The following is a 20,661-nucleotide window of genomic DNA, read 5'->3' on the forward strand; positions in this document are numbered from 1 at the left end:
CTGTCAAGTCTCTGGGATTCATGAAAAGGATTACACTGAAAATCTCATTTTGAGAAGTGTCATCCTAAATACCTCAGTCAGCCTGAGAAGGTAATTGTTAAAACTTTATTCTCAGGGTGCAACGTCTCTTTGGAGAGTGAAATAAAATCTCAGTTTAGAAGATTATGGAAGACTTGAATCTAAACTACTCTTCCACTTCTTCACCTCAAAACTATGAAAATCACTAATTTGACTGAGTCATCATTATTCTAAGTTCCTTACATAAGGAGAAATCAGCTCCTGCTTCTATTAATAAATCATTGCAGGTATTCCCTTGGTCTTGCTCATTGCATTAACCACGCCTCATGCTAACTCTTCATACAATCAATCACAGTTCACTACAAGGTGAATCTCAGTAATAGTTCAGGCATTTTTGCAAGTAAACAAATTGTTTTCAAGCTTTAAATTGACAAAACAACTGGACAGCCAGACTTCTGTTTGTACAACAAATTCAATCAGTAAATAAAGGATGGGAAAAGCAGCAGCTACACTTAAAGCAAAGTTATCAGGATTTGTGCTTTTCAGCAAATCTAGTAACTGATGGCTATCTAGTAAAGAAGTGGCTTCAAAGAGGTCTCCTCTTTTATTTTCCTCCACTAAAATAATCAAGTGATCCCTGGAGAAGCTGGAGACTGGAACTTTAGAAATAGAGTAGGTGTTTGACCTCTCAGTTGGAAAAAAAAAACCTGTTCTGTTTCAGTTTCCCTGAAGCAGTAAGACTGCAAGAATATTCATTGTATAAACCATTTCTGCTTAGAGCTGTTAGTGCAAGATGCAAATCTTCAATTTAACTCGTTAGAAAGCCCTCCAAGATTCTAGTCAACTTCCAACATCCATCACCCAAGGCAACTACAACAGGACACATTTTCTTGTGTTCTTCTTTGTCACAGGATACAGAACTGCACGGACAGCTTCAGCAAACACCTCCCGAACACCCTCCTGATTCAGCGCCGAGCACTCCAAATATTTGACTGCTCCAATTTGTTTAGCCAGCGAAGTCCCCTGCTGCGGGGTAGTGGGAGCCAAGCTCTGCTCTTTCAACTTTTTAACCGTTTCCAGGTCACTTCTCAAGTCTCTCTTCGTGCCCACTAAAAGGATGGGGACATTTGGACAGTGGTGAGACACTTCAGGGTGCCATTTGTGCCTGACGTTGGCGTAGGAGGAGGGGCTGCCGATGGAGAAGCAGATGATGAAGACGTTGGTTTGGGGGTAGGAGAGCGTGCGCAGGCGGTCGTACTCCTCCTGGCCCGCAGTGTCCCAGAGGTTCAGGCTGACTGTCCGGCCATCCACGGTCATCTGGGCACTGTAGTTGTCAAACACAGTAGGGATGTACTCTTCTGGGAAGGCGTTGGTGGTGTAGCTGATGAGGAGACAAGTTTTTCCCACCGCGCCATCTCCGACCACCACGCACTTTATAGTCTGCATTCTTCACCCAGAAACAAAGTCCTGCTCAAAGCAAGAAGAGAGGAATTAGGTAAAGGACACTCACTGTAAAGATAAGCTTTAGCAAGTGTTTTTAATATAGCTGAGGATTTCTTATCACATTCAGTGTCTCAAGCCACTCTGAAGAGCTCGGGGCTAGAAAGACAATAGTGAAATGGAGATGCAATGAGTGGAGAGCTAAGTGACAATTGGCTGCATTCCAACCATGTAAGTACAAATTAGCCAAATTCCCACAGTCTTGCCTTACTGCCAGACTGTTTCCCACAGGCAAAAGGACAAGTCCTTAGAGGCACCTGCAAGTGGAAAGGGATTGTGACCCAGTAACAAGACACTCTGTCGTTTGTAGGTTCACACATCCACCTCTGTACACACACACACACACACTCCAACTCACACTTGCCTACACAGTCTGCTATCTAAACAGTGTACCACAAAGAAAGGTCCAAAAGTTATAAATAAAATCAAGATATTCATTTCTGGGCTGCAGTGCTACTGTTTACAATAATGGTTCACTACACTCAGATGAATCAGTCCTGAATAAACTACATTATTTACAGGACACCAGATAAAAGGTTCAGAAAGCAGCACAATCAAGAAAAGCTGTTCTTTGAAATCTAACTAGCCATAGTAACCCAGATTAGAATCCATAAAGAATTTTTCTAAAGAAGCCAAGAACAGATTACGCTCACTAATCACTGACAGAACAAGCAGGACTTAATAGGCTTGAGTTACTTGGTGTCCTCTAAATAATGAGCATAAGAAAAATACATGTCCTAAAAGATCAGCACTCAAATAACTTTCCTGGGGAGTTGTTACTGGGGAGATACTTGACACTTAGAGGTTTTCCATATCCCTTTCCTGACACGTGAAAGGTAGGTTTGACAATTAAACTGATTCAGTCTAAAACACACCAAATTTTAAACTTTCATCACATGAACAGCAAGAAGTTTGAAAACAGCATGGAACTAACTACAGCCAGTCATTTGTTGTACATTTCTTGTGTGCTGGAGCTTCCACTGCTAGCCCGAACAAGAAGGAACTTGCATCTGCCTTCTCACCCAAATGCCTTTGAGGTACTATCAGTAATCCTCAGCTTGCAACCAGCAGAAAATACTCTGCTTCAAACAGAAGAGAATAAGTGGGAAGAACTTTTTAGCAGGGCCTGTTATGATAGAACATGGGGTAATGGCTTTAAACTAGGAAAAGATTGATTTAGATTAGATATAAGGTAGAAGTTATTTACAGTGAGGGTGGTGGAACACTGGCACAGGTTGCCCAGAGAAACTGAGGCTGCCCCATCCCTGGAAACATTGAAGGCCAGGCTGGATGGGGCCCTGAGCAAGCTGATCTCGTTGAAATGTCCCTGCTCAGTACTGGTTGGTTGAACCAGATGACTTTCAAAGGTTCCTTCCAACCTAAACTATTTTGATTGCATGTTCCAGAAAGATCTCATCTCCAACACCATCAAAGTAGCAAAGGGAATACAGAACTCCAAGACCATCCAAACAAATCAACAATTCACTCCCATTTAAGCCTCAACTTTGTCCTTTTAGATAAAGTCTTTACCTGCATCCACATTCTCACTGGGAGCACAGGATTCTCCTGAGCTGAGTGAAAACAGGCTACCTGAAACTGCACAAAGCTGCAGCAGGCAACTGGAGTGACACTGACTGCTCACTACAACACACAGTGCCTAAGGAAGCATCAATGCATGTACCCAGACACCATGGAAACCACACATGGTGGGAAGGAACCACCTTGTGCTGCTGCTGCTGCCCCATCCTGGCTGGACTGCAGCACAGGGCCGGCTTTAAAGCCCATTCCTGCACTTACATCAAACCCCTGAAGTACCAGAACATGCTGTGCCAGAAACCTGAGTGGTGACCAACACCACTGCTTCCAGAGCTAAGGTTTTGCCTCCAAATGAACTATCTCTGCAACAGACAATTCATTTTGACCAGTCAGTAACATCACAGAGATGGCAGAGCTAAGCAGCACCAAAACTCTCATGAAGAACCAGATGATACACAAAGCCTTTTATGTGCCCAACCCCTGGTTTCTAAAATAAACAAACTGCAAACACTTGTAAACAGATCTCTCTTTAAAACCCAAACAGGGACTTACATCTCTTAAATCTCCATGCTTTTCTGCCCAGAGCTCTGCACAGAGTGACAGGGTATCCCCAAAGTGCACCCCAGCCTGCACACGACTGGCACTGCCCGGAGGGACATCACAGCAGCACCCTCAGGCAGCACAGCTTCCCAAATGGATGAACCCCAAAGTCACCCCAGACCATCAGCAGCTGACACAATCTGATTCAAAATGTCTAATGAAACCCTGTTACTCAAAGATTACTTTGTTGGTGTTTTACTTCAGAGGTCATTAGAGACTTCAATTTGGAAATTGGTAATAAAGTAACAAAAAAAGCCTGAAACATGAATGCTCTTTTCAGGGCACTAATACCTTGAATTACCTCACTAAAACTCGGATTTTAAAAGAGCAACATTTGCAAGGGGAAATAACTCCAGGCAAACCTGCCAAGGCATTGGGCAAAGTATTAACTACACAAACAGAGCTAAAGAGCTTGGAGGCTTTTAAGTGTGATTCTCTGAAGGGCCCCTTTAAAGGAGGTTGCCTGAGCTGAAAGGAATCGTGTGTGGCATATGCAATACAGAAAAACAAACACACACCAGGATACACATTCCTTGTATTGAAACACAAAATTTAGATAAATTAATCAAAAAGCAAAGAGTAGAAAGAAGCTACTTGACTCCAGAAAACTATGTTGTGAGCAAGGGTAGTTTGGTTGAAGATTTATATATGGAACACAAAGAGTTTTTTAATTTAAGTCACAACCAAGCAAATTAACATTCCCTCCATCAGGTCTTTTCTATTAAATCCATGTACCTAATAATTCATGATGTATGAAATCTCTAATTATTTTTTTTAGCAAACAATTTGCCTACAATAAAACTCTCATAAAAAAGCCTGGGTTCAAATTTGCATGGAATATTCCTATTTCTTAAGCACCCTTGAAGTTGGTACTGCATGCTATCTAAATATAAATATACATTGAAAAAAAATACCATACTCCAGAAATAAAATTACTATCAAATACTACCAAGAGTAGGAAAATTGGTACAGGGTTTGTTTGGGATTTTTTTGGTGACCATCAAAAGAATTTTTGGGGAAACTTTTGAAAGAAAAACTCCACATATGACAAGTAACAAGAACTCAAAGAAAGAAAAATACAGATTAACACGTCAATACATTAAAAAACCCCATTTAGAAACAGAAAGCTGGGCACAAGCTTCAAAGCCAAGTTGAAAGGTTATGCAGCAAGAGAAACAAGTGAACAGAAAATCCAAAGCAGTGAGAGGTAATGTGGGTTCTTTAGTCCTTGCAGAGAATGGACTTTTATTACAGTTTAAGTTCTAGCAGTTACAGCAGAAAGGGAATAATTTTCAGATTAAATAATAATTTTTTTTAAAAGCAACTAGAAAAAAAAAAAAGAAAAAAAACCCACACCAAATCACCCCACGTAGAAGTGTTGTGCAAAAATACTTAGATAAGAGTTATTTCTATCTTGTCCATCAATTACTTTGGATTTGAAAACTGGCATTCCCTGTTTGGGTTAGTTCCCTCCTCAGAAGATGCTGCAAAGTCTGACTGCACTGCCTGCGCACCTGGCACTTCCTCTGGAATGTGCAAGACTTCAACATGTCAAGACATCATCTGAAGAGCTGCTCCCGTTCTGACCTAATTAAGCATTTTCTGTATCATTAACATGGACAGTTTGCTCTCCAGACTAACATTTGCTGGGGAAATCCACTGCTTGGAACACGCACACAGAGCAACTTCACGTTGCATCAAGATTTTTTTGTGGCTGAGAAACAACTTCTAGATCTTCCCTTCAATACTCCTGAAGGGAAGTTCCCTGTCTGCTGAGAGAAGGGAGAATACAGTGACAGAAAACAGAGAAAACAGGAACCTGGATCCTTTGCAGTTTTCTAGACTTATGCTTTTTATACTTCCTACACTTCTAAAACCCCTTTGCAGAACTACTTTTTACAGGGCACGCCTCTGCCTTTGCTCTGCTAACCTCAGATGCCTCTTTGCTAGGTGGATTTCAGCTCTGATATTACTCTTTGATAAACTCACTCTCACTGAGTTTGTCAGCTCTTCCTTCCTTCTCTTTACAGTTTAGATAGGGCCCCATTTTGGCCAAAACTGAGCAGAAAAGTCTCTAATTCAGCTGAAATCAGCTGTGCTGAGCTGTGTCATTCTGCTCAGCCATCACGTTTCATCAAGCCCTCAATGTTTTGGAGAACCAGATCCTGCTTTACCAGGGGCAGGCAGAAATTAAGAAATCGAAACAATTTAATTGCTCATCTTTCAGTAACAAAAACTAGATCAGAGACAATTCACTCTGTCTGCCTGAAACATGAAGTCAGGCAGGAACTTTCAACAAAGAACTGGGTGGATAGGGCTGTTCTAAATATATCACACCATCCTCACCCATGCAAAGGAGTTGATTCACATGTGCAGCTTACCCACCAGCCCTAGCAGGCAAGAGAAAGGGGCTCTCAGCAATTTAATCAAGACTCTGTTACTATCCCACAACAGCTCAGCTTACTTGCCATTGTTTTAGGCAAGTGCCAAAGGGATGGAGAAGTGCCAGGCTTTCAGAATGCGTGCCAAGAAAGAGCAGAAAAAGTTAAATAGGAGACCTCATCCCTCGTATCCTCCAGCAATGAATGACCTACTTGGACGTCTCAGTGCCTCTCAAAGTTTTCACACCACTTTCTGTCCTGCCATTTACCTGCAAGAGAAACAAAACTGCAACAGTCTGAGCGGCTGCAGAGGGGAAATACCCACAAGGGAAGGCAGATTTCAGCAGCACAGCAGGAACTGTGCAGCCCAGCACCCAGGCTCCACGTGAACAACAAAACTGAGGGAGTTTGCTTTCTCCCGAGCTCTTTGCCTATAAATTCAGCTCCCAAGCACACAACAGGAGTGCAATTCTCACTGGTTGTTCCTTCAGTGCCAATGCTAGAAAGCCCTTCATGCCTTTTGACACAAAAAAGTTGTTTCTAGGAAATAAAAGAAACCCCTCAAAACCTTTCAAATAATATTTTTTAAATCTCTACCTCTGTCAAATTAGGCTGAAATTGGTTTGATTTAAAGATTTTCTTTTTCCAGGGATGAAACTCACACAAGCAATATTTCTTAGGAATCTACAGTGAAAATGAAGTCATCTGCATGAGGTATTTGGGCAACTCACCCACACAAACCTCCTACTACAGGCACTCATACTCCAAATTTTATAGCAGAGCAATGATATTAGTGACCAAACATCAAACACCTTAAATGCCATGTATCCAAGGCCTTGGATAGATCATTAATATTTCCAAAGGGCATTAGCCCATGGAAGAGATGCTCAGCTGAAGCAGGAACACTGTGACAAGGTGCAGCTGCACAGCCCACAGGAACTCCAACCCAAGACTCCAGCAGATATCCAGATCCCCAGTGCAGGAACGTGACACATATCCTGCCACAACCAAAAGCTGCAGAGTATTAAACTTGGATTTCCCTCCTGCAACCACGTGCAGAGGCACGGATTAATCACGACAGGGAGCCTTCACAGTTTATTTGAACACAAGTGACCCTTTGACGGTGAGCAGAGGTGTAAGAACAGGGGCCAGGGCTGCAGGGTGCTGTGCCCACCATCACTAACTCACCTCCCGGTGATCCGAGCAACTGGCACAGGTCCTGGGGTCACACTCAGCTCATAAAAAGTTAATAACCACGTCCTTCCCACCTTCCATAGATTCTGACAAGGCCTGAGTCACTACTGTTGGCTAAAAGAAACAAACAGTACCTCAGACATAAAGTTTGTGGAGAGGCGTTCTAAGCTCCTTGCAGGATGAATGATAAATCCAGTTTAAGCATTCTTGATTCCTATTTGAGGGGAAAAGAAAAATAAAGAACTGTTAGTGTGCCTTCCTATCATCTTTTGTCACCTGGCATTTGCTGGCAGCCTCAGTTGTAACAAAGCCACTGTTGTACACGAAGGGCAACGTTACACCAGGAAAGTCTCAGCTTCTTTCCATGAGAAAAAAAAGCCCCTGCACACTTTTCATTGGATTGCACTTCTCTGAGTCCTCCTCCTCCACCCCCAAATTTCACTGGGGAGAAGGGGGGAGGGAGATTTAATAATAAATAAAAACACAAACAAGAATAAACAAAGAAAAAACCAAACAAAAACAAAGCCAAAACAAAATCAAACAAAAGCCTCAAAATGAAAACAGAAAAACCCAAAACACAGAAATCAAAACAAACAAACAAAACCCCAAACAAAAACACACTTGCTCAATCTATACCAATTTTTTCAAAGAGTTTTGGTATGACTAAGACAGTAGCTAATGCATGCACTCAGTGTGTGTTTTATCATGGCTTGTGCACTACAATACTGCAACCATTGCCAAGTCTCATTTGCACCCAGTATTGCAATTCTAAAATGTGAGCAAAAGTTACCAGAGTCAAGGAGTCTCTCAGCAGTTCATCAGATTTACACATACTGGCATGTAAAGTAAAAAATATTCCCTGTAAAGGTATAAATCTTCACATGACACCAGATTATGTGAAAATACTTTGGACCCCAAAAGAATCACGGCCTCATCACGTAAGCAAATCCAACCACACGTTCAGCTTCCTCCTACTAATTGCAAACCACATATTTTGTTGTTTTTCCAGGACCTCTTAAAGTTCCTTCTATGAATAATATTTAAAAGGTTTTTTTTTTTAATGGAAATATTAATCTAAAATATATCTCATAATCTTGAATCCCATGTAGAAAAACCGCTGTGCTGGCTCCAAAGTATGCCTTCAAGTGATGTATTTTACATCTTACACGGAAGAGAACGTGAGCTTTTTAAAAATCAAAAAATGAGCTTGGGGCAAAGAGCTAATGATGCTGCCACAAGGAGTACTGCACCCCAGCCCAGGACACACATTGCAAGCATAAGGTACACATTAAAACACTTAAATGAAAGCATTTAAAGCTTTTTTATAACTCAGAGTAATTATGGAGGGAATCACAAGGGATATAAAGAATAAACAGATACTGATTACTCACTGGTTCCTGAAAAAAAACCACCAAAAACCAAAACAAAAAAATCCAACCAAACAAAACCAGAAAACAACACAGGGAACAAAACCAGAGAGAGAGAAGTTCAGAACAAATAAAAAGCAGCATTGCTTCTCGGGGTTTGAGGTTAAGCAGGAACTCAGTGCAGGTCGCTATAAAACCGAAAGCTCACAGCGTGCAGAAGAGAACCGCTGGCTGATGAAGGGCAGCTCCGTGTTAGCTGCTAAATCAGACAATACCCGGCACCCCAGAGTGTTTTAGGTCACCACCTTGCACTGTTCTTCCTGAGACAGCACTTTGCCACTTTCTGAAGAACACATCCAACCTTCCTATCCTCGGTATCCCTCACTCCCAGCAACGAAGCAAGGACCTTCCCAAAGGCTACCTCATCCTGTGCCAACTTTTTATGGCACTCGCAGGGAGCAGAGGTCGCCTTAAATTTGTCGCGGTGCTCCCGGTAGGGATTAGCATCGCGCTGGCACGGCACAGCCCAGCCCGGCACCCTGCGGGAAGGGGGAAAGCGCGACCTGCCCTGCTGGGGCCGCTCCGCTCCCCCCGGAGCAGCGAAAGGCTCGCTCCAATCCCTTCCCCAGCACCCCCGGGCCCCGCACCGGCACACTCACCTCCGCTCGCACCGCCGGGGCGCGCACCCCGCTTCCCAAGCGCTGCGGACACGAAGGAGCCGGCACGCCACGCGGCCGCGGCGCCCCCGGTGCCCCGGGCTGCCCTGCCCTGCCCCGGAGCCGGCCGCGTCCCGGCGGGACAGGTGCCGCCGCGGGGCATCGCCTCGGGCCCGGCCCGGAGCATCGCCTCGGGCCCGGCCCGGAGCATCCCCTCGGGCCCGGCCCGGGGCTGCGGCCGCGCTGGAGTGCTCCGATGCAGCCTCGCCATCCGCCCCCCTGTGACCCTGCTGCTGCTAAATTCGTTGTTTTGTAATTATGCGTTGTCCAGATGTGTCTTGAGCGACGGGACTCGGATGATTTCCCAGTAGATTCATTTCAAAGCCCATAAGCAGAAATACGCACGCGTGTCTGTGTGCACAGCCACCAATACGTAACATATACCCAGGATAATGTATCCTTAATAAAGATAATGCTACCAAAAGGAAAGAATGGCAAAAGTGAGTGTTCGCTTTTGTTTTCTCTACACGAGACTGTCCAGTCGAGTGGCGCTGCGGCGGATTGTTGGGTTTTTCGAGAGGGCGAATGCTCCGGTCGGCGGCGTGCGCCGCCCTCCGCCCCGTTCCCGTTCCCGCTGCTGAGCCGCGTTACACAGCGCAGCTCCCGCGGACATCCCCCGCCTCCGCAGCCTGGCCGGGCCCCCTCGGCACCCCGCTGCTCCCCCGGGCGGGTTCACGCCTCTAAGGGGCTGAGCACGAACGGCACGGCCCCGCTGGAGCTCCCGTGTCCGCGGTCACCGACTCCGGACAAAGAGCCACAGGGTCCGGCTTCCCCAGCGCCGGGCGAGAGCTTGCACTCAGCTCAGCACCCCCAGAAGCGGCAGGGAAGGCTGTGTCCGCCCCCAGAAATGCCAGGGTCAGGGACCGTGCTGGGCTCTGGACACCCGGTCCCCCGGGACACCGAAGGTGCAGGCACGGGGACTCCCCTGTTGTCCCGCCCCAGCCAGGCACAGAAGAGGAAGTGACAGAAGGCAGGGTTTGGCCCGCTGATGTTTCTTAAGCGCCCGGCACGGATTTCAGAGGACAACCTTTGCTCTGGGTGTTTATTAATTGTCCCTTCCGACCCGGGGAGAGGCCATGCTGCAGCCTGCACACGGCTCTGGACTAGCTCTGCTCTTCTGGAGCTGGTGCCAAGTTGCCCAGCAGCTCAGGGGGTCCAGGAGACCTGCAGAGAGACTTGGGACAAGGGATGGAGGCACAGGACCCAGGGAATGGCTGAAGCACTTGAGCATCAGTTACCCGGTGCTATCATATCCGGTGTTCCCATCTCCAACTCTTCTTCATCTTCCTCCTCAGACCAGCTCAAGCTGTCATCAGAGTCCTCATCCTGCAGAGCCCCGGGCTCCTCGGTGTTTGCAGCTTCCTTCTCTTGCTCACCACAGGACTGCATCTTGCTTTGGGGGAGCTCCAGCCTGGCCCAGGAGCCAGGGCTGGCTTTGCAAAGCGTGATCTCCACCTTGGCCGGGACCATGCTCACAAAGCTCTTCTCCACATCAATGGTCTGGAGAATGGGAAAGGCACACTGAGCCGGGCAGGAGAGGGCAGGCAGCACACGCTCAGCCTTCCCCTCACTGGCAAAGCCCTGCCAGAGGAGAAATCTCCTCCTGTGCCAGGAGAAGCCTGGGCTGCAGCTGAGCTGAGCTGAGCTTCACATTGCCGTGTCTCAGCAGCACCACCGCGCTCGCACAGAGCTCAGGAGAGCTCAGCTTGCCTCGCAGCTGCGGCACAGCCTCTCTCCCCAGCAGCGCGCTGCGCTGAGACACAGCCATGTCAGCAGCCCTCTGCCGCCCGCAGGCACAGCCAGCACCACAAATACAGACGAGAAACGCACATGCAAATTCCTGAGCCTCACTGCTGCTCCCCAGCCAGCAAGCAGCTGAAAAATCAGTCTCATAGCTCAGACCGCAGCCTGCCTCCAACTCACAGCAACAGAAACAGGGACCTGCCGGGCCAAAGAACATTTGGGGCAGCCTGGGACAAAGCCAGAACACCTATAGGGCTGGCAGGGACCTCCAGCTCCGACCTTAGCCCTGGATCAATCGGTGCAGACACCTCAGCCTCCTCACAACCCCTAAGGCATTTCCCAGCAGAGATGGCCACAAATGCCTGTGTCTGGGCAACCCAGCCCAGGATGAAAAGCCCAGGCTGCCTCACAGAACTGCTGCCCAGCCCCATGCAGACTGCTGGAACAGGGAAATCAAAGCAAACAGGATCTTACCCCCCAGAGCTCCAGCTCTGCCTGGAAAATCTTATTCCCTTCAAAGATGACATGAGCCTCAAGCTGAAAGATCAACAGAAAATTATCTGAGAGGGTAGCACAGCACTGCCAGAGCTCTTCCCCCAGACAGTGCAGCTGCCTTTCAGCACCATATTGCATCCCACTTCCTAGCTCCAGTATAATGGTCTGGTGATCCCCTTAGCACCTGGCAACATTTCACCCCTTCCAGAGCATGACAGGTTCACCTCTGCCACAGGTCAAGGGACCCAAAGCCAGCAAAATCCACCCAGTGGAGCTGAAAGCCAGAGCTGCTGAGCAGCTCCAGCAGTGAGGCCACCAGGGGATGGCAGGCTGGCAGTGCCAGCCCTGCTGGGAGCAACAGCCAAACAGCCACCAAAGAGCACCAGGCACCCCGCTGGCTCTGGGGTCTGCAAACTCAGGTGGGAGTGCAGATGCCCACCCCACTCACCACGGTGCGATTGGCCTTCACGCTGCTGAGGGCAGGCAGGGGGTTCTTGGCATAGACTGTCACCACCACCTGGCTGGGGGTTTGGTGCCAGTCCTGCCGGCACAGCACCGCCTTCTTGTCCTGCCGAGGAGAGGAACCCATCAGGGCGCGGCTGGGGCTCAGGCACCGCCCCGGCAGAGGCATGGCTGAGCCTCAGGATGCTCCCTGCACATCTCTGTGCTGCTGGCTCAGGTTGGCAGCAGCTAAGCAAGAGCAAACCCTGCCTTTTGTGCAGGTTTTGAGGGGAGATGGTTCACGCAAAGGTGGGCAGCCCCTGCCGTGCTGTCCATCCCATGTAACTGGCACATCTGTGCTGTGCTTGGGGTTCCTTCAGGGCACTCTAAGATCAGGGACATCTCTAGTTCCAGAGTCACTCTGCTGTGCCCGAGCTCCTAAGTGCTGTGCACAGTCAGGAAACTCAGCCTGGAGGGCAGGGCAGGGGCTGTTACTGGACATGGATCATGCCACCATCCACATTTGGAGTCAGATGAGCCCCAGCTGGCCACGTTTCACCTTTGTCCACCGTGTCAGTCCTGTGTCCTCAGCAGCTCAATTCTGACCAGCACAAGGAGACAGACCCCCTGCAGCCCTCCACACTGCCAGCCAAAGAAATGCTCCAGGAGGAGTCCTGGCCCCAGACTTAGGTGACAATTAGCACAAAACATCTGCATCACAACATCACAGTTCCTTCACTGCAGCCTCCTTTACATTCAGGATATGTTTTCTGCTCCAGAACAAAGAAGAGATTGGGCTCAGAGAGGGTTGCTGGGAGCAGTGCTGACTCAGAAGAACACAGTGCACTTTCAGGGTTATCCTGGGCTGCTTTTGTGCAACTTTCCCAGCTCAAGCTTTTTTCAAGAACTTTCCTGGGGAAATTCACAGACACAGTATTGAGAACTGGGATCTTGTCCCTGCTGCCCTGCCACAACATCATGTTGGTGTGTGGATGAGATCCCTCCTGAGAAGCAGCTGCAGAGGGAAAGCTTCATTAAAGCCAAATTCAGTTATCTGCAATCATCTGTCAAAGACTTTGGGGTTTTTCTGTAGGACTTTTCCTGTGCTCAGCCACCTGCCTCTATGTGGCAGCCTGCAATGCTGGCTATGCTGTGTCCAGGGCCAGGTCCTGCCTTGTTCAGATTTCTATTGCACATCTGCCCATTGGGTGTGAGAGCTGACACATCTTGTGAATGCAGAGCAGCATCTTAAAGGGCAGATGGATGAAGATTGGGCATTCAAACCCTGTGCACTCATCTGTCAGCAACTGTGAATATTAAGACAATACAATGCAGAAGCCTGTGTGAATGCAGAGCAAGGGAAGGAGTGCTCTCAAATGCCAATCATGCCAATTGCTCACATGAGTTGCCTCTGCTGAGAGCCCCCTTACCTTCTTTTCTGTCCAGCAGTGGCACCCACGGCTGCAGCCTGGCTGCTCCATGAAGGCACTGAAGTCCGTGGTTTTGATTCCACAGCAGCTCCAATACTTCATCCTGGGGAGAGCAGGGTGACCTGAGTGGGGTCAGGAGCAGGAGAGGGGACCACAGCAGGGTGGGGAGGCAGAGGGGCTCATAACCAGGATTTGCCCCTGTCCACCTGTCCCCTTGCAGGGTGTCACCCCCAACTGCAGTGCCTGTGCTGCTGGGGCCACACAGCCTTGCCATGCAGCATTTTTAGCCCGTGGCAGGGCCAGTTTGCTCTGGTAAAGGGCTGTTTCTTACCCCTCGTGGAAGACAGGAACGCCAGGATGAAAGGTACAAACCTCTGTGTTACTCTCTGGACCCTGGTAGATCTGTGGAGAAAGAAGCAAAGTTCTATCTGTGTCTCTGGCACAGGGTGATGTGGCACAGGTGTCCACTCATCAATGCCCATCCCTGTAGAGGGCACAGCACAATGCCCAACATCACCCTTTTGCCAGGTCCAGCATCTGTGCAGTTTCCCTCTGGGACCATGCCCAGCCCAGCCCTTGTCCCTGTCCCTGCTGGCAGGGCAGCCACCCTGACCTTGCCAGGACCACAATGTCACCCCTGCCACCCTGCCAGCAGCCCTTCTGTGCCCTTCTCCCAAACACAGCCTGCTCCCAGCCCAGGGCTTGGCAACAGAAGGACAGTGGGCACGTTTGGACACCACAGAAACTCACTCTGAGGTGCAGGGGGGGATTTGTCATTGCTGTCCTCTCCCCTCCATTCCAGAGCATGCCAGCCTTATGGCCTCATCTGCCTCCTGCCTTTTGCTCCCCACTCCCTCGCTGCTGCTTTCCAATCCCTGCCACAGCTCAACCCTCCCACTCATCCTCAGGCAGGCACCGCTCCACAAGGCAGCCTCGGGCAAGAGAGAAACTGGCTGTGCTGCATCACTTCAGAGCAGGTGGGAATTGTTCCACGTGCATTTTGCCTACGTGTCCAATCCTGAATATGTGCTGTATTTCACTGCAAGCAATCAGCAGCAGTGAAACAAACACGGGTGTACCACCGATCTGGAAGCCTCTTGCAGGAAAGTGGGTGGAAGGTGACAGAGGTGGCTGCTCCCAGGGTGGGATGAGAATACAGAACAGGTGGGCACTGCCACCTTCCACCTGCCTGACATCTGCCCTGAACCTGGACCTGTGATGCTCCTGGAGCAAGGCACGGGAGGGTAAAGGCACTCCCTGCCAGGTACTCACCGCCTTGCAGGCTGCGTTCTTGCACGTGGTGCCAGCTCTCACCTGGGCAGCCTCCTCACCTGCGAGAGCAACACAACTTCACCCAGGACACACACTGCCCATGCCTGCCTCCAAATCCTCACCCAGCCCACTGCCAGCTCCCCAGCTGAGCACAGACCATCCCAATGTGCCTCAGGACACAGGTTTGCAGGTAGCTGAACATGCAGCACTCACTGACTTCCCTGAACCTGTGCTGAATTTGCCACGTGCAACCCTGGTGCCACCCATCAGCTTGTCCCTACCTGTACAAGTGCTCTCGAGTGTCTTGTCCTCAGAGGACACGTTCAGTTTCTCCAGTGCCTGCTCCAGAGACCTGGATACTTTAATTGGCAGCAGTTGTCTTGGTTCATCAGAGCTAGGAAGCAGCAGCAGCAAAGGCCAAGTGGGTTTTTCTGTGATTTAAGTGTCATTGCCTCTCCTGAGAGAGCAGCAGGGCAGGACACACACAGCAGTGACACAGCAGGGCAAGTCTGTTGATAGCTGAGCCTTTCTCACCTTGGTCTTTCCCGCAGCATCTTCTCAGCTGATTTTGGTCCTTGGACAATGAGCTCCTTCACTGCTTTGGCCTTTTGTTCATCTGAGGTCTTCTCTTGGCTGGAGGGCTCAGGGGGCTTCTCCTTGCTGTGAAAGCCCTTTGTGCATCCCTGAGCAGCAGAGACAAGCCCAATGACTGCTTTGTCCTCCTCAGCCTGGTGGCTGTTCCCAAACCCTGTGAGTTTCCATGATGTGGTGGCTCAGTGTCCTGCAGAGATGGGCTTTGACCTTACACTTTGGGAGCAGCACCCTTGCTTGGAGGGTCCTTGGAAGAGGATAGCAAACCCCTGGCTGGCAGGGGAAAAGGAACGTCCCTGACACAGGACAGGGATGGGACAGGACTGGGCAGAGGCCAGAAGGAAAGGATGGAGGAACAGTGGGTGCACTTGGGCTGGCAGGTCACTCACCTTTATGGAGAGGAACTCAGAGAAGTCTGTTGTGCGTTTCTTGCAACAAGACCAGCCCTAGAAACCAGGACACGACAGGCTGGTCAGGTGTGGGCAATCCTGCTGGGGACAGGGTCACTCCCCACAGCTGCAGCGCCACTCACCTTCAGGGCATCGTGGAAAATGGGGACACCCGGGTGATACAGGCAGGAATCTGAGAAGGGGAAACAGGGGAAAAGCTCTCAGGAGAAGCAATCCTGCCCATGAGGCACCTGGAACAGGCACCAGCTCCAGAGCCAGCTCCTGCCACCTGGGCTGCCTGTGCCCGGCTCGGCAGCTCAGCTGCAGCGCGGCAGCCGCGGCCACGCTCCGGGAAGCAGCGCACAATTCCCGTTCCCTCTGCCGCAAGGAACACGAGTTCACTCACCCTGGGCGTTGTGCTCGGGATCAAACCTCTGCCCGCAGCCCTTGTTGTAGCACAGCAGCGCCATGGCTCAGGCGCCTTGGCAGCGTCCTTCCCTCCCTCCACAGCAATGGCACCGGCGCAGCCCGGCCCGGTGCCGGGAGGTGCCTCTGCCTGTCTTTGGAGGCAGCTGTGGGAGGGCTGGTAACCGGACACCGGGCCGAAGACGGACAGGGCAGCTGGTGGGGCTCGGCGCCTCTGGTATCTCCGCAGGCATGTCCGTGCTGGCCCTGCGCCCGGCAGAGGGGATGGGCACCCAGGGCAGCCCCAGGCCCGGGCTGTGCAGAGCTGCCATCCTGCCAGGCATCGCCCCAGCGCTCATCCCTGCAGCTGGAGAGAAAACAATTCCCAGAGTCCCAGGGGAAAACGAACTCGTGCTGACCTCCCCCAGCCCCAGAAGGCACAAGCACCTCCTTAACAGAGGCACCAGCAGAGCAAGGCTGTGCATGCGGCCAAGACTTCTTTTAATGCTGGTTTTGTGCAGCCCAGGAGTAACAGAGTGGCCAAGGGAAGGTCCTTGGCCAGACGTGAGAAGAAGGAGACAGCGATTATGTGGGTGATTATGATTAGATTTATGGATAATACAGTTTTTAAGTATTGCTAATGCAGTATCTAAATAATAACTCTGGCATCTATTACAAAATATGGTGTATACAGGAATGGTCTCTCCCATGGAGTCACAAACTTCAGTGAGACCCACTCACTTTCTAAACTTCTCAGAGAAATCTCAGAGTGGCTCAGACCAAATCTCAGCTTTGGCTGCAGTATTTGTCTAAAGGATTATAATACTCAGGTTTGGCTAGAAACATACAGATTTACAGTCTTTGACCTTGCAGAATTCACAATTACAAAGCTATAAGGTAACTTTGGAGCTGCTTTAGGATTTATTTTATCTCTGTATTTGACCAGATCTTACAGTAAAGATCTTACAGTTTTTCACTATTCCTCCAAAAGTGAGTAATCTGTGTGTTCCTTGCATTCTGGCTGGACATACCCTGCAGGTGTCCCCAAGAGGGCAGGGATGACAAACGCCACCCAGAAGCTGCCTGTGACCTTGGGAGAGCAGTTTGCGTGGTTGGCCCAGACTCCAGCAGCATTTTGTACCCTTTTGCAGGTCGTTGTGCACCACAGTCAGTCACAAACAGCTCAGCTCCCCCATCTCTGGAATACATTAATCATGCAAGCATTCAGTGAGTTCCTCCTGCAAAACCTGCCTGCTGTTTTCGTCTTATCTTAGGACAACCACATTGCCTAGCAGAGATTGTGGAAAGGGAGAAGGAAGGATGCACACACAGACTTAGACCTGACTATCTTCCCTTGTCATCACATCAGGCATGAAAATTGCTCCCTGGAAGAGCATTGTAATCACAGAAGAACACAAAGTGTTACTCAGGTCCCCTGTATGCAGAAGGGGCTTGCTCAGACCTGAGCATTCCCCCTGCTCCCCTTCTGGAACCCAAGAGTTTTCCTCTACAAACAGGAAACCCTCCTGAGATCAAAGGTTTTACTTAATTCCTCTTGGTGTCTAAATCAAATATTGTCTTAGTGCTGTTCCTGTTTGCAGGGACAGCTGTTTCCTGGGTGCTGCCCTGACCTCCAGGAGCACACAGCACCTGGGGACCATTTCTGTTCAGATCTGGGGGCGATGTAAGTCCCTGGCACTATCAGACAGTACAAAGAACAAGTCCTGCAGGCAGAAGATGCCCAGGGAGTCTGCTCAGGAGTGAGCCCACAGGGGCTGCCATGGCTGATGCAATTCTAACCCTGTCCTACAATGTTTGTTTAACCTACTTAATCCCTCTACAAAGCCTGAAGAATTTTCTGTCATTCCAAGGGTATCTCCAGAGTTCAGAGTTAGGGTGAACTGTTGCCAGAATTCTGGAGCTTATCAGGGAGAAGACTCCAGATTATTTCACACTGTCCTGCTACTTTATCTCCAGCTCAGTTCTGGCACCCCCACCCATCAGCAACATCAGGCTTTTCCTTGTCAGCTCCTCAGCAAGGAGCCAGCCCTGCTGCAGGGGAGGACATGCATCACTGTCACACCTCTTCATACCTGGGTCACCTGTGTACAAACCTACACCACCCAAAAGCTGGGAGGGAAACAGGAGGGCAGTGGGGAGCTTGTCACACCCACATGATCCACGTGGCTCCACAGCACCGTACTGGCCCAGGTCACAACTGACCCCACAGTCCCAAAGGTGGGCAAAAAAATCCTGCTGGCATCCAGAGCCACTGCTTCGGTGAGAAAGATCAGTGGGGACCCAGGGAGCTGGGCAGAGGCTGTGACAGGGGAGTGTGCCATCCTGGGGGCTGAGCAGAGCTATAGTGTTTCAGATCTCCCTGTTCTTTCCACGAGCTGTCAGCAGGGCTGCAGCTGTCACCGACCCTGTGCCAGTGAGAATGTGGAGCTCAGGTTACCCTGCACACCTCAGAGGAAACACCAACAGGCTGATGTGGCTGACACATCACAGAGATCAACAGCAGCTACCCTGGGGGCTGGGGCAACTCTGAGCTCTGCACCTGAGACAGGAATCGAGCTCCCAGCTGCCAATTAAAAATAGAGCCCATTTGCTTCATGTACACTTAATTCCATATACAACAGATCAAAAAAGGAAGTAGAAAAAACAGAATAAATTATTCTCAAACCCAGCTGAATGTGTTTGCCCTTGAACAATCAGGGTCAGTGTAAAACAGCCCTGCAAGGTCCTGGGGAGAGCATGCTGGATACCTCCAGGGAAACAAACCCAGCCCACCCCTGACCCTTCAGTCATTCAGGATGCCCTGATGTGGAGCCAGGGTAGCAGCAAGACACTGCATTTCTAAAGCACAGAGTAATTCCTCCATACAAAAGGCCTGTAAGGTGAAGGGATATCCCTGAAAAACATATTACTGCTGTGTGTGCAGCAGGCAGGATTAATGTGTTTTATTTATTTGGGCAATAAAATCTTTCTCAAAAGAGCATGTGTTGAGCAATTCTGCAGCAATTCTGCCTGGCCATTCTTCAGATAGCACTGCTAAGGAGTTATGTAGCACCTGTCCAAGGGGTCTGCACTGCTTGTACTCAACAGTTCAGAGAACAGGTTTGAAAAAGACCAGAAATGGGACTATGGGAACCTCTCCATTCAAAACCACTGCTTTTCTGCAGTCTGGAATCTGGAAAGTCTGGAATTTCTAATGTTGCAACACTTCAGCCTCATTGGAGAATTACAACCTCACAGGAACCAGCTAACAGCTGATAAGGATTTTCTCCCTGTAGTTCAGCCAGTGTCTTGCTCCAGAGGTAATTCCTTGGAGCTGAGTGACTCCTTTAGGAGTTGATTCACTGTGGTGCTCACTCTGAAGGCACATGCAATATTCCCCATCAAAAAGTGCACTTCAGTCCTCAGTTAGAACCAGTCCAAAAAAGAAGAGTTCAGTTTACTCCTAAGACTCAATTTTATATCATTAGCTGCCATCCTGAATCAAAATCTGCTGGCTGAAATACCCTGAACTGGCACTGAGTGTGGGGTTTTCACACTTTTCCTTTTGAGGGTCCTGTTGCCTTTATAGGGAGGTCACTGTGAGCTTATTTAGAGCAGAGTGGCCAAACTGAAGTGAGGGAAAGTGCCCCCAAACCAGTGCTGTGCCTGGCTGAGCTCCTTGCTTGCTTACTCTCTTTTTACTTACATCTGGCACTAGGTACCCAAGTCACGACCAAGAGAAGAGAGAATGATGGCTCCTTTCAGCAAGGCCATAGAAAATCACATCTTCCTTCTTTCTGCCCCCAAAGGTAGCTCACTGGAAAAGTAGTTCAGCACATGCCATCACTTGCAGCTTTCCATGATAAATTAGAGCTGCTAGTGAGAGGCACCATGCCAGGAAAAAAAAATGAAATGTTTGTCTACTGCTTTGGTATGACAAAATTATCCACCTACCAGCTGGATTTTTCATTTATCTTTGATTCTTGCAAATGCACTCATTACCGTTGAAGAGGAAGCTGCACAAGCTGTAAATTCTGAAGTCCACAAACAATGGGGGTTTAAAGTTAAGAGCAAAATGGTAAAACCAAATTGCTCATCAATCCTTGGTGTGATACAAACTGATACTGGAGAGCTGCATTTTAAACCAGCTGATCAAATATGACAGCAAAAGGCAACGGTTTATCCTCAGAAGAGTAAAAATATTTCATCATCTGCAATTACATAATAGCCAGCACTCTGGAAAGGCATGCAGAGGGAAACATTCCCTCCTGCACAGCGGCTGAGCCTCAGCACAGCAGTGCTGTGAACAGCCCAGCCTCAGGGGATGAACTCATTACCTGGAACAGGCAGTGCAAGCACCTCCACCAAAGCCCAAAGGGCTCCAGCAGAGCAAGGAACTGCTCTGGAGTGAGGCAGCCTTGCTTGCTCCTGTGCCCAGCTGTAAATGCCTCTGCACTAGTCAGCCTGTCCCTGACATGCCTCTGAAAACCTTAGTAAAGGTTTGCTTTACCATTTCCTTAGTCACAGGTTTTCAGTTTATTCCTTTAAAGCAAATTAAGAATAGTTACCTATAGGATCCATAG

General features: G+C 49.1%; 2 protein-coding genes across 5 annotated transcripts; both read right to left on the reverse strand.

Moving 5' to 3' along the window:
• Window positions 1-16: 16 nt before the first annotated feature.
• LOC121331895 (rho-related GTP-binding protein RhoG-like) lies at window positions 17-9,388 on the reverse strand. Of its 3 annotated transcripts, XM_041396725.1 has the most exons (4): window positions 9,256-9,388; window positions 7,364-7,443; window positions 6,249-6,304; window positions 17-1,485 (listed from the first exon to the last, which is right to left on the reverse strand). In XM_041396725.1, the coding sequence occupies exon 4, from the start codon at window positions 1,462-1,464 to the stop codon at window positions 889-891; it is 576 nt and encodes a 191-aa protein (XP_041252659.1). In that variant the 5' UTR covers window positions 1,465-1,485; window positions 6,249-6,304; window positions 7,364-7,443; window positions 9,256-9,388; the 3' UTR covers window positions 17-888. The 3 variants fall into 3 exon arrangements, with proteins under 3 accessions (XP_041252659.1, XP_041252661.1, XP_041252660.1); XM_041396727.1 differs by lacking the exons at window positions 7,364-7,443; window positions 9,256-9,388 and adding an exon at window positions 7,224-7,335; XM_041396726.1 differs by lacking the exons at window positions 6,249-6,304; window positions 7,364-7,443; window positions 9,256-9,388 and adding an exon at window positions 7,224-7,360.
• A 952-nt stretch (window positions 9,389-10,340) lies between these two features.
• On the reverse strand, window positions 10,341-16,238 carry ITGB1BP2 (integrin subunit beta 1 binding protein 2). 2 transcript variants are annotated; one of them, XM_041396670.1, is made up of 11 exons: window positions 16,080-16,238; window positions 15,817-15,866; window positions 15,674-15,730; window positions 15,228-15,376; window positions 14,975-15,087; window positions 14,694-14,752; window positions 13,753-13,823; window positions 13,422-13,524; window positions 11,999-12,118; window positions 11,530-11,592; window positions 10,341-10,812 (listed from the first exon to the last, which is right to left on the reverse strand). In XM_041396670.1, exons 1-11 carry the CDS (start codon window positions 16,141-16,143, stop codon window positions 10,543-10,545), a joined length of 1,119 nt encoding a protein of 372 aa, XP_041252604.1. In that variant the 5' UTR covers window positions 16,144-16,238; the 3' UTR covers window positions 10,341-10,542. The 2 variants fall into 2 exon arrangements, with proteins under 2 accessions (XP_041252604.1, XP_041252605.1); XM_041396671.1 differs by lacking the exons at window positions 11,530-11,592; window positions 11,999-12,118.
• Window positions 16,239-20,661: the final 4,423 nt, after the last annotated feature.

This window comes from Onychostruthus taczanowskii, unplaced genomic scaffold (assembly GCF_017590055.1).
Source record: "Onychostruthus taczanowskii isolate IOZ18803 unplaced genomic scaffold, ASM1759005v1 scaffold13, whole genome shotgun sequence".
Lineage (NCBI taxonomy): Eukaryota > Metazoa > Chordata > Aves > Passeriformes > Passeridae > Onychostruthus > Onychostruthus taczanowskii.